At 44.5% G+C, this 12,172-nt stretch overlaps 1 protein-coding gene across 4 annotated transcripts in view; it reads right to left on the bottom strand.

Annotated features, from left to right (window-relative positions):
- The window catches only part of DNAH9 (dynein axonemal heavy chain 9), a 285,514-nt gene that overhangs the window by 127,585 nt on the left and 145,757 nt on the right, over positions 1 to 12,172 (bottom strand). For all 4 annotated transcript variants that reach the window (XM_027974876.2, XM_060394831.1, XM_042255676.2 and 1 more), the window contains 3 exons: positions 4,623 to 4,788; positions 2,596 to 2,698; positions 138 to 377 (listed from right to left, as the gene is read on the bottom strand). In XM_027974876.2, the coding sequence (XP_027830677.2) occupies positions 138 to 377; positions 2,596 to 2,698; positions 4,623 to 4,788 (509 nt within the window). The remainder of the gene's footprint in view (positions 1 to 137; positions 378 to 2,595; positions 2,699 to 4,622; positions 4,789 to 12,172) is intronic.

Below are 12,172 nucleotides of genomic sequence, written 5' to 3'. Positions count from 1 at the left end.
AGATCCCACAGTACTCTGTTTACTCATATGTTCATCACCCCATAAGAACCATGCCTTTGTTGAAGAGTTTGGCCAAGGATGGAGAGAACAGGGTCATTGTCAAGCCTCCGAAGGGGTCTCGGAGAGGTTGGACTCACCTGGAAAATGTTGGCGAAGTCCCTGAGGTTGAAGATGTAGTGGAATTTGATCGCTGTGGGAAGGAACGTGGTGGCGATTTTCTGGTGGAAGGTGAGGGCCAGATGGAGCAGCTGGGGGACGCTCTTGTGCAGCGCTGCCGGGAAGCTGCCCAGCTTGAGGTGCTGAGTCAGGATGGCGCTGTAGATGGAGGACAGGGCGTCTGCTCCCGGGAAGGAAAGGGTGAACACACTGAAGTGACGCTGCTCGGGAAAAAAAGAGCCACAGGGAGGAGGCCACAAGTTACCCTCTGTGGTCACAGAACAGAAATCATCTCTTCTGGATTTGGATACGGTGGCCAAGAATTCTTAGAAGGGCTTTGAATTCTACATTCTGGCCACACTTCTCACATTAAACCCAAACTTGGTTGAGCCTAGAATGAATGAAGGGCTTTGGACCTCTGATCAAAGATGTCAGTGTGGCATATCACAAAGAGAAGGGAACCTGGACTCTGGGTCCAAATCTGACCTTGATACTGAGAATGCATGTGACCTTGGCAGGGTCATTCACCTCTCTGAAGTTCTCTCATTCTGAAGGCCAAGTTGAATTAGACTAACCCAATGATTCCATCTGGCTTGAAAAGCTTCTTTAAAAAGTGGTACAAATGAACTTATTTACAAAACAGAAATAAGAGTCACAGATGTAGAAAACAAACTCATGGTTACCAAGGGGGGAACAGGAGGGAGGTATAAATTGGAAGATTAGGACTGACATACACACACTCCAATACATAAAACAGATAATAAGAACCTACTGTATAGCACAGGGAAATATACTCAATACTCTGTAATGACCTATACGGGAAAAGAATTTTAAAAAGAGTGGATGTGTGTGTGTGTGTGTGTGTGTGTGTGTGTGTGTGTGTGTGTGTGTGCGTGTGAGTTCAGTTCAGTTCAGTTCAGTCCGACTCTTTGTGACCCCATGAATCACAGCACGCCAGGCCTCCCTGTCCATCACCATCTCCCAGAGTTCACTCAAACTCACGTTCATCGAGTCGGTGATACCATCCAGCCATCTCATCCTGGGTCGTCCCCTTCTCCTCCTGCCCCCTAATCCCTCTCAGCATTAGTCTTTCTCAATGAGTCAACTCTTCGCATGAGGTGGCCAAAGTACTGGAGTTTCAGCTTCAGCATCATTCCTTCCAAAGAACACCCAGGGTTGATCTCCTCTACAATGGACTGGTTGGATCTCCTTGCAGTCCAAGGGACTCTCAAGAGTCTTCTCCAACACCACAGTTCAAAAGCATCAATTCTTCGGCGCTCAGCCTTCGTCACAGTCTAACTCTCACATTCAAACATGACCACTGGAAAACCATAGTCTTGACTAGACGGACCTTTGTTGGCAAAGTAATGTCGCTGCTTCTGAATATGCTATCTAGGTTGGTCATAACTTTTCTTCCAAGGAGTAAGTGTCTTTTAATTTCATGGCTGCAGTCACCATCTGCAGTGATTTTGGAGCCCAGAAAAATAAAGTCTGACACTGTTTCCACTGTTTCCCCATCTATTTGCCATGAAGTGATGGGACCAGATGCCACGATCTTCGTTTTCTGAATGTTGAGCTTTAAGCCAACTTTTTCACTCTCCACTTTCACTTTCATCAAGGGGCTTTTTAGCTCCTCTTCACTTTCTGCCATAAGGGTGGTGTCATCTGCATGTCTGAGGTTATTGATATTTCTCCTGGCAATCTTGATTCCAGCTTGTGCTTCTTCCAGTCCAGCGTTTCTCATGATGTACTCTGCGTATAAGTTAAATAAGCAGGGTGACAATATACAGCCTTGACGTACTCCCTTTCCTATTTGGAACCAGTCTGTTGTTCCACGTCCAGTTCTAACTGTTGCTTCCTGACCTGCATATAGGTTTCTCAAGAGGCAGGTCAGGTGGTCTGTATTCCCATCTCTTTCAGAATTTTCCACAGTTTATTGTGATCCACATAGTCAAAGGCTTTGGCATAGTCAATAAAGCAGAAATAGATGTTTTTCTGGAACTCTCTTGCTTTTTCCATGATCCAGCAGATGTTGGCAATTTGATCTCTGGTTCCTCTGCCTTTTCTAAAACCAGCTTGAACATCTGGAAGTTCACAGTTCACGTATTCCTGAAGCCTGGCTTGGAGAATTTTGAGCATTACTTTACTAGTGTGTAAGATGAGTGTATGATTGATTCACTTTGCTGTACAGCAGAAACTAACACAACACTGGAAATCAACTATGCTCCAACGGAAGTTAATTATAAAAAAAAGAAAACAAAAGCTTCAAGGGGCCTGGGTTGAGGTGTTTTTTGTCTCCCTGGAAACACAAGTCCACATCCTGTATGATTTACCATGTAAAGAGGCTGGGTGGGTGGAAAGCCATTATCCCATAGACACCAGTAACATCTGGTCTGGAAGGTGATGTTTAGGACTCCAAGGTCACAGTTCCCCACATACCTGCAGCCGGGGGTTGATGGTGAAGCTGCCCGAGGTGGGGTTCATACAGGAAACATACTGGACATTCATGACCTCCTTCAGGGACAGTTTGTTTCGATCATACCTGGAACAGTCAGAAGCCGCAGGTGAGAGATGAGTGAGGGCTCAGCCAGAGGAGCCTGTTGTGAAGGTGAGCTGGGATGTGCCCAATCACTCATGTGTTTGAGAGGTTAAAAAAAGACTAGACCCATTGGTGGAAATTGAGAAACTGAGAAGATAAAAGAGCTGAGGACAAATTCCTAAGGGATGCCATGTCTATGGAAGTAGAACAGGAAGAAGAGACCACAAAGATGGGCAAAGATGTAGGAGGAAGTCAAGGATGTGTGGTGTCCAGAAAGCCAGGATTTCCAGGAGGACAGAGCAGTCAGCCATATCAAGTGTGTATGGAAAAGAAGAAGGGTGGAGACCCAGTGGGGTCTGCAGGATGTCACAGTAAAGATACAGCTGTTTGAGTAAGAATAGTAAAGCAGACAAAACAGAAACCTAGTCTCTGTGGCTGGAGGAGGGAGTGGGAGATGAGGAACTGGAAACTGGGGAGAGAATCTGGTAACACAGAGGGAGACAGAGCAGTAGTCAGAAAATGATGTTTTTGAACACAGCTTAGTTGGTAAAGAATCTGCCTGCAATGCAAGAGACTCCGGTTCTATTCCTGGGCCGGGCAGATCCACTGGAGAAGGGATAGGTTACCCTCTCCAGTATTCTTGCGCTTCCCTGGTGGCTCAGCTGGTAAAGAATCCACCTGCAATGAGGGAGACCTGGGTTCGATCCCTGGTTGGGAAGATCCCCTGGAGAAAGGAAAGGCTACTCACTCCAGTATTCTGGCCTGGAGAATTTCATGAACTGTATAGTCCACGGGGTTGCAAAGAGTCGGCCACGACTGAGCGACCTTCACTATCACTAGGTAAATTCATGCAAGTTTAAATATTGACGTGAAGGAACTGATCAGGAGGGACTGACAGGTGAAGTGAGATTTCAGAGGCAAAAAGAGTGGACACAAAGATAGTGGTGGGTGGTTAAGCCTCAGGGGAGATGTGGTGGGGGGAGGCACAGAGAGGCAGCTACGTTGTATAGATGTGGAAGCTAGAGATGGAGGTAGTGGGTATGGTCATCTGCGGAGGCTGGGTGGCAAGCTTGGAGAGAGAGGAGAAGAATGAAGCGGGTATTTCTGGGGGCAGAAAGGTGACATACGAAGGCCATGCAGTAGAATTTCCAGGAAGGTCTTACTGGATGCAGTGTGAGGTAGGATGGTAAGCCAGAGTTGCCTCAAATCACTGACTTGGTTTTTGTTTGTTTGTTTGTTTCTGGTAAGTTTAGACCTTTTGCCATTAAAAACAATACACGTGCAGGAGATAATAATGGAGCCTGTGAGATGCTCTGAGACACAAAGGCTGACATAGAGAACAGACTTATGGGCATAGTGGGTGAAAGAGAGGGTGGGGCGAATTGAGAGAGCAGCACAGAAACATACCCATTGCCGTGTGGGAATTTGCTGTTATGACACAGGGAGCTCAAATCAGATGCTCTGTGACAACCTACAGGGGTATGATGGGGTGGGAGGTGGGAGGGGGGTTCAAGATGAAGGAGACATATGTATATCTATGGCTGATTCATGTTGATGTATGGCAGAAACCAACACAATATGGTAAAGCAATTATCCTCCAATTAAAAAAATTTTTAAGTTAATTAACTGATTTAAGGCATATGTTAGGCATTCTCATCAAAGGCCCTGCTCAATGTGATAGAACTCAGGTGTGGGTTGGGGGGTAAAGGAGTCCTGGTTAATCATGCTTTGGAAGCTTGAAGAAGGCAACTTTAGAGATAAATGGTAAAGAAAGGATAGGCATTTTCCCTTAAATAAGAGCTCAGTAGCTTTTCTGACCAGTGCCTTCTCTGGTGCCAGAGCTGAGCTCAGATATACAGCTCCAGCAGGACAAACCGGCTTTGGACCTGTCCCCTGCCCGGCCGAGTCCCTCCGTGTGCTCGCTTACCAGTGGCCATAGTCCAGGTGCTGCCTGAGGACTGTGTGAGGCTGCACAGTTCCATAGGCATCCACCTCGGGCATGTTCATGTCGTCAATGAAATAGATGAGCTTCTTATTGCCTGGGGGACCGTAGTTTCTGCCAGCTTTCTTTTCCAGAGGCTTCTCCAGGACAGCTGAGGAGAGAGCCAGTTAGTGAGGGAAGGAGCGTCAAAGCTCAGAGGCCAGTTCTAAGGCAGTCCAGTGTCAAGGATGAGCCACAGTGCAGCGTGCACGCGAGAGCTGCGTCCAGGGGCAGGCAGCTCCACAGGACCAGAGGGGAGGCAGGTGATGACCAGGCAGGGGTGGTGACAGCAGCGCCCAGGCCTCGGCCATCTGACTGTGCATGGTGTTAGGTTTGCACAGACATTTATGGTCTCACTGAAGCCTTAGAACAGTGCTGCAAGATTAGAACCATCACCCCTGTCACAGATGACGGAACTGAGACTCTGAAGAATGAATTAACCTGTCTAAGGTAGTGCCAGGGTACAGATCCAAATCAGTTAAACTTCAAGACCCATGTTCCTTCTACCACACGTGAGGCCCATGGCTTTCTTTGCAGGCTAAAAACAGAAGTCCCAAGGCCTAGTACTCTACCCTCAAGGAAATCTGCAAACAACCAGACCCTAGGTGGACTTCCCAGGTGGCACCTGTGTGGCCTCCTCTGGAAAAGGGCATGCAGGTCACTCCAGTATTCTTGCCTGGGAAACCCCATGGACAGAGGAGCCTGGGGGGCTACAGTCCATGGGGTCACAAAGAGTTGGACATGACTGAAGTGACTTAGCACACACGCACACACACACACACACACCCCTTCTCTACCTAAGACAGAGGAGGAGAGGATGGATGTGGTTCCCCTTCCACCCCTGGACAGTAAAGGAGGGAATCCTGGATATTTTGTCAACAGTGTTCTCAGTCCTGGGGTTTTCCCTGAGGGAGAGAAGAAACAATAGCCTCAGGGAATTTCCCAGAAGCCCCCAGTGTCATGGATGCACTGCCCCCTGCCTTGGGGTAGCAGAGCATCTCCGTGCCTTTCTAGAAACTAAGTACAGACTCTGTCCTGGAGCTGCATCTTCAATTATCCAGCCAGAGGGAAGGAATCAAAGAGTACATTTTCCCAGCCTGACAGAACTTGTTCAGAAAAAATCTAAGTAACAGGGTATATATATATTTTTTTTCAGTAAACCAATTAGATATTTATGTACTGCAAGAACCAATACTATTACAGCTAGAGGCTCTAAGAACCGTCTCATCCCTTTTCTTGAAAAACAAGTTTGTAAACAAGGAGGAAGTGTCAATAGACATATGAAGGTGACAGATAGAAAGACATGTTCCTTTAAGAAGCTTGAATATTCTAATTTTCTGGTCCTGAGTTAAATTAAGTGTTCCAAATAGGAATTAAATTTAAATTTAATTAGCATGCAATTAACATATACTATCGACCAATTAATCACCCAACACCTTCCTACCCCCCTTAAAACATAACAACTATATACGAGATCTGTCAAAATGAAATATAATTAATGGGCTGCCAAGGACACGCTTTTGTGAACAATCCTTCTAATAGGAAATTCTCTCCTTAGGAAGACTTGTTTCTCCTCCTCCTGAAGCACTGATATTCAAATCAACTCCTGGAATTAAGCAGACCCTGTAATTTGGGTTGATTAAGCTTTTTATGCTACTTGAAGACTGTTGAGGAGAAAAGCATGTCAGTTAGCAAGAAGTCGGCTTGGAATACACCAGATTATCTCAAAAGGATGATTAAGAAAAGAGAGGCCTCCCCGGGAAAGACATACACACTGGATCCCTTCTTGGCTGACTTCTGCTCCAAGTCTTATCTAGAATGAAACAGTAGTGAGTTCTGCTTCCAGGCAGAACTGGAAGAACAGAAGTGGGTTTACATAAGACATCTGCTCCTTGGAAGGAAAGCTATCACAAATCTAGACAGTGTATTCAAAAGCAGAAACATGACTTTGCTTACAAAAGTCAGTATAGCCGAAGCTATGGTTTTTCCAGTATTGTATGGATGAGAGAGTTGGACCATAAAGAAGGCTGAGTGCGAAGAATTGATACTTTTGAATTGTGATGCTGGGGAAGACTCTTGAGAGTCCTTAGGACTGCAAGGTGATCAAACCAGTCAATCCTAAAGGAAATCAATCCTGAATATTCATTGGAAGGACTGATGCTGAAGCTGAAGTTCAATCCTTTGGTCACCTGATGGAAAAAGCTGACTCACGGAAAAGACTGTGATGCTGGGAAAGATTGAAGGCAGGAGGAGAAGGGGGTGACAGAGGATGAGATGGTTGGATGGCATCGGTGACTCCATGGACATGAGTTTGAACAAGCTCCAAGAGATGGTGAAGGACAGGGAAGCCTGGCCTGCTGCAGCCCATGGGGTCGCAAAGAGTCCGACACAACTGAGCGGCTGAACAACAACACTGCTACCATCCTCGTCCAGACTCTCACGGCCGGTGTCCACGACATCCTGCCAAATGATCTTCCTGCTCTTGCCCTTAGATTCATGCTCTATGTTCTCAAGACAGCAGGCAGAGGTATCCTTGTAAGATGTAAATCAGACTGTGCCAGTCCCATGCTTAAAACCCCCAGTGGCGTCCCATCTCACTTGGAGCAAAAGCCTGTCTGGCTACCGGGGCAAACCCCCATGTCGGTTTTTCTGTCCCACTGCTCCTGCCTTCACTCCCTCTGCTCCCGCCATCCTGTTTCTGACTCACGAGTCACCCACGGCCATGGCGTCTTTGCTCTGGCTGCGTCCTCTGTCTGCAGTCTCTTCTCCTAAATGCCAGAAGTTTGCTCCCTCACTTACACCAGGCATTTACTTACTCAAATGCCATCTTCTTAGGAAGCCCTTCCCTAGCACTTGAGCCCAAATAAAAGCCCCCCCACCCCACCTCTTATGCCTGGCCCCGACTTCGTTTTCCTCTATTAACACTTATTACCACTTAATATCCTGTATATCTTACTTATTCATCTTGTTTATTATTTCAGTCCCTCCACATTATAAACTCCCAAAGGCCAGGAATCTTTCTCTGTTTTCCTCATTGTCATAACCCCAGCCCCTAGGATATTATTTATCACAAAGGAAGGTATTCAAAAACGGATTAAAGAATGAATGAATACATGACTTAATATGATAACAAACTCCATGAATAGGCAAAGAAAGGTTTATCATACCCTCTTTGTAACTAAAGAAACAGAGGCTGACACAGGCTAAATGTGGTGCTGGAATTAGAACCCAGGGCTCTTGATACTGATCCCGATGCTTCTTTCACATGGCTGGGGAAGACAGACCTTGTGAGCCCTTCTCACTCATCCCAGGATTCCTCCAGGCTCTGAGCACCGGAGCCCTGCAGTCATTCATTTGCTGGGCATCACTAGGGACCTGGGTCTACACGGACGACGTAACACGCACCGTATCACTGAACCTTCAGAGCAGCCCTAGCATGCATCATTATCACCTCTAAAACATCTCTCAACAAAAGAGAAAACTGAGCTTTAGGGAAATAAAGGGGCTTTATTCAAGGTCATCCAGCTACTGAGGACAAAGTCAGGATTCCAACTCAGGTCTGCCTGACTATGGCAACTTATGCACCCACCATGGCACACTGCTTCTGAAACGTTACTATGATCTGGCTCCTGTCCTTCAGAAATCCCTAGTTTAGTTAACATGCTGCCAGACCATGTTTTTTGACGGAGATCCTTAATAATCAATCATGTCTTCACTTTGCATTGGCCTGATTTGTGTTTCTGTGTTTGAACTCTTTTCCCTTAGTATTATCCAAATTCTCACATGTTAAGACATTTTAGTTATATTGTAAGGGCTCCTCACTTGTTCTTTCAAAAAGTAACATGTTTTGCATAATTATAAAATAATACATACTCATTATATAAAGATTGGAAAGCATAGAGAATCATAATGATGAAAATGAAAATTGCCCATAATTCTATCACCTAGCAGTAAGCCTAACTTTCAATATTTTGGTTTATTTCACTCTAGTGTATTTGCTCTGTTAGATTTTTTTCCTTTACAAAATAGGAATTATATTGTATATTCTGCCTGTGTATGTTGTTTTTCATTTCATATATTATAAACCTTTTTATGTGATAATACCTAGCCTACTAGAACATGGTTTTTAATTGCTGCATTGCATTCCATAATTTGGAGGTGCTAAAATTTACGGGATGATTTCCCTATAGTCTTAAATGTGTTGTTTTCAATTTCTTTATGTTTTGAATCCCCATTCGAAGTAGAGCATCTTGCCTACTAGATGGTAAGTCTTTGATGATTTAATTCTGTGTCATCTCCTTTTGGACTTCCCTGGTAAGTCAGCTGGTAAAGAATTCACTTGCAATGTGGGAGACCCCATTGATTCCTGGGCCGGGAAGATCCCCTGGAGAAGGGCTAGGCTACCCATTTCAGCAGCCTATCCATTCTTGTGCTTCCCTGGTGGCTCAGATGTTAAAAGAATCTGCCTGCAATGCAGGAGACCTGGGTTCGATCCCTGGGTTGGGAAGATCCCCTGGAGAAGGGCATGGCAACCCACTCCAGTATTCTTGCTTGGAGAATCCCCATGGACAGAAGAGCCTGTCTACAGTCCATGGCAGGCTACAGTCCATGACAGGCTACAGTCCACGGGACTGCAAAGAGTTGGACACGACTGAGCCACTAAGCACAGGGCAGCATCTCCTTTTTGGAAGATATTCAGGCAAGTGCTGAAAGCTATCTGTGTGATAATGTAATGCTCCTTTGAGGTCAAGAGTTTGATCAGATCTTTCAAAGTCTCATCCAGCTTTAAACTTTTTAATGAACACGTGATGGGTTTGTTTTACACAAGGACTCAGACACCCGAGCTCCCATCTAATTAGTGTAATTACACACTCAAATATTTGTTGAGCTAATACTTCAAGTCACAGTTGGATGTCAGGAGAATTCGGAACTGTGATGAGCATTGCTTTGGCTCACTCCCATTGCACTGCAAATACAAGTCCATCGATGCTGTGACCCAGTTCTTTACTCCTCTTTTTCCCTTTCTAAACTGTCCTGTCGATGGGTCACTGCAAATTCCTTTAGTTCTCAAAAATCACTTATATTTCCAAAATGAATGAGAAAAGACTTAAGCTATTTAAATAGACATAAAACAGACCAACTGAAAAAGATTAAAAGTGATTTCAAACTGTATAGTAGAAGAAACTTATTTGAGCCACTAATCATGGGTGATATAGTTACTGTAATGAAATAAGAATGGTTACATTGTCCTTTATGAACTGGCTCTTTGAAAGCTTAGAACTCAATCTGTGTATAATTACAGTAGCCATGCCATCCCAGATCACTGATACAAACCCATCTCTACTTTTGTAGGAAAACAAATTTTAGGCACTCAGTTCTAAAAGGCATGTATCCAGGAAACTTATAAAAGGTGTATTGGGCTGCAAAGTGGTCATGGTCTTCAACCTAGATTTTTACAGGAGGTATTTTTGTTTAAATTTATCTTTGATCATCCTAACCTTCAACAACATCCAAGAGTGGATCATTAGATGATAACCCAGTGAAGGGAAAGGGAGCAGTGGCCCTGGGTCTGTGGTGTTTAGAGCAGCTGGAGGGACACAGATCTGCCTCCTCAGCCCAGATGCCAGGGTTATTAACCTGGTATTGGTGCAGCTGCTGGCAAGTGGTCAGGTGAAGCCTGAGAGTGTCACTGAACAAGGGAAGGGCCTCTTCTACTTACTGTCAAAGGCAGAGACACCCATGTGCTCCAGATATTAGACAAGTGGAAGCAAAGTTGGCATTCTCTTATGGAAATGTAGATGCACAACTTATCAAAGTGGATGGATAGGTAGCTCAATGAAATAAGACAGCTTGGCTATTAAATCACTATGCAACTTTGAGGGAGGTCACGTAAGACCTCTAAGCCTCATTTTCTCATTTTGTAAAAATAGAGACTGTCTGTCATCAGATCCCTGATGGACATCATTTCCATCTTCCTTCTCCTTAGTTATGTTCCAGCTAGAAATTGGCCATGTGACACAATTTTGAACACACACATAAATCTGTGGGATTCCTGGAGTGCTACTGTTTCCTGACCAGGGCACGAACTCTTTCCTTTATCTTTTTTTTTTTTTTCCATTTGGAATGTGGATGTGATGGCTGGAGCAGCAGAGACTCTGCTATCCTGAAGGAGCGTCTAAGAGAATAATAGATATTATAGCCTCAATAGCATTGAACCATTGATTCAGCATTAGCAACTACCTACCTCAAGACTTCTTGTTGCATGAAAAAAACTCTGTGTCATTATCAGATTTTCTCCTTGTTGTTGTTCAGTTGTTCAGTCATGTTTGACTGTTTGCAACCACATGGACTGCAGCACACAGGTGGCCAAAGGATTGGCGCTTCAGCCTCAGCATCAGTCCTTTCAATGAGTATTCAGGGTTGATTTCCTTTAGGTAGGATTGACTGATTTGATCTCCTGGCAGTCCAAGAGACTCTCAAGAGTCTTCCCCAGGACAAGATGAAAGCATCAGTTCTTGGGCACTCAGCCTTCTTTATGGTCCAACTCTCATATCCACATGACTACTGGAAAAAGCATAGTTTTGACTATACGGACCATTGTAGACAGACTGATGTCTCTGCTTTTTAATACGCTGTCTGCTGCTTGCAGTCAAAAGCATTACTGATAACACAGGGGCTTGGCATAGTAAAAACTTCAAATAAAGCTGTGCTATCCACACTGATAAGCAATGTGAATGCCTTGAAACACAAGCCCTGTTTGCATTTGAAGGAGTTTTGAATCTGTTTAGAAAAGTACTCAATGGAGACCCCAGAGCTGGAAGCGATAAGAGAGGAAAGATGCAGGGAATATCAAGCAGCTGCCTTCTCTATAAAAGAACATCTGATTTGAGAAAAATGGCATCCAATGGACTAGCAGGATGAGTGAGCTGTAAAACACTCCTCTGGAGACCTCAGTGAATTGACCTGCTGGGTGAAGTTATTGCCCATTTGTAAGCTGGAACATTTTTTTCAAAAACATTATTTTTGCTTTAGCATAGCTTATGCTAAACATCTTTTTTTTCAAGCAAAAGGGGCTTGCTCATGCTCCTTTTGTTTTGGCAGTTGGGGCTCAGGGATTTTTGCATCGTATTTATAACTTAAATTTGAGAAGGATTTTAATATTGTTAGAATAACAGCTTCCATTTACTGAGCACTTATTGTATGCTAGGAATCATTCTGAGTGTTTTACATATTTTGTCTTGCTATTCAGGAATGAAAAGAATGAACTGTCGTACCCTCAACAACTTGGGTAAATCTCAAAATCAAGCTGAGTGAAAGGAGCCAGAAAAAAAAAAAGAGGGCTATTATATGACAATTCCATTATATAAAATTCTAGAAATTGCAAACTAACCTGTAGTGACAGAAACAGATCAGTGGTTGCCTTAGACACAGAGAGGGGATTGGGGGGCGCATGGTTGGGAGGGAGGGAGGGATTACCAGGGAGGTGAGGGACTCTC

This window comes from Ovis aries, chromosome 11 (genome assembly GCF_016772045.2).
Source record: "Ovis aries strain OAR_USU_Benz2616 breed Rambouillet chromosome 11, ARS-UI_Ramb_v3.0, whole genome shotgun sequence".
Taxonomy (NCBI): Eukaryota; Metazoa; Chordata; class Mammalia; order Artiodactyla; family Bovidae; genus Ovis; species Ovis aries.
Note: the sequence above shows the minus strand (reverse complement) of the source record. Positions and strands in the feature narration are given on the sequence as shown.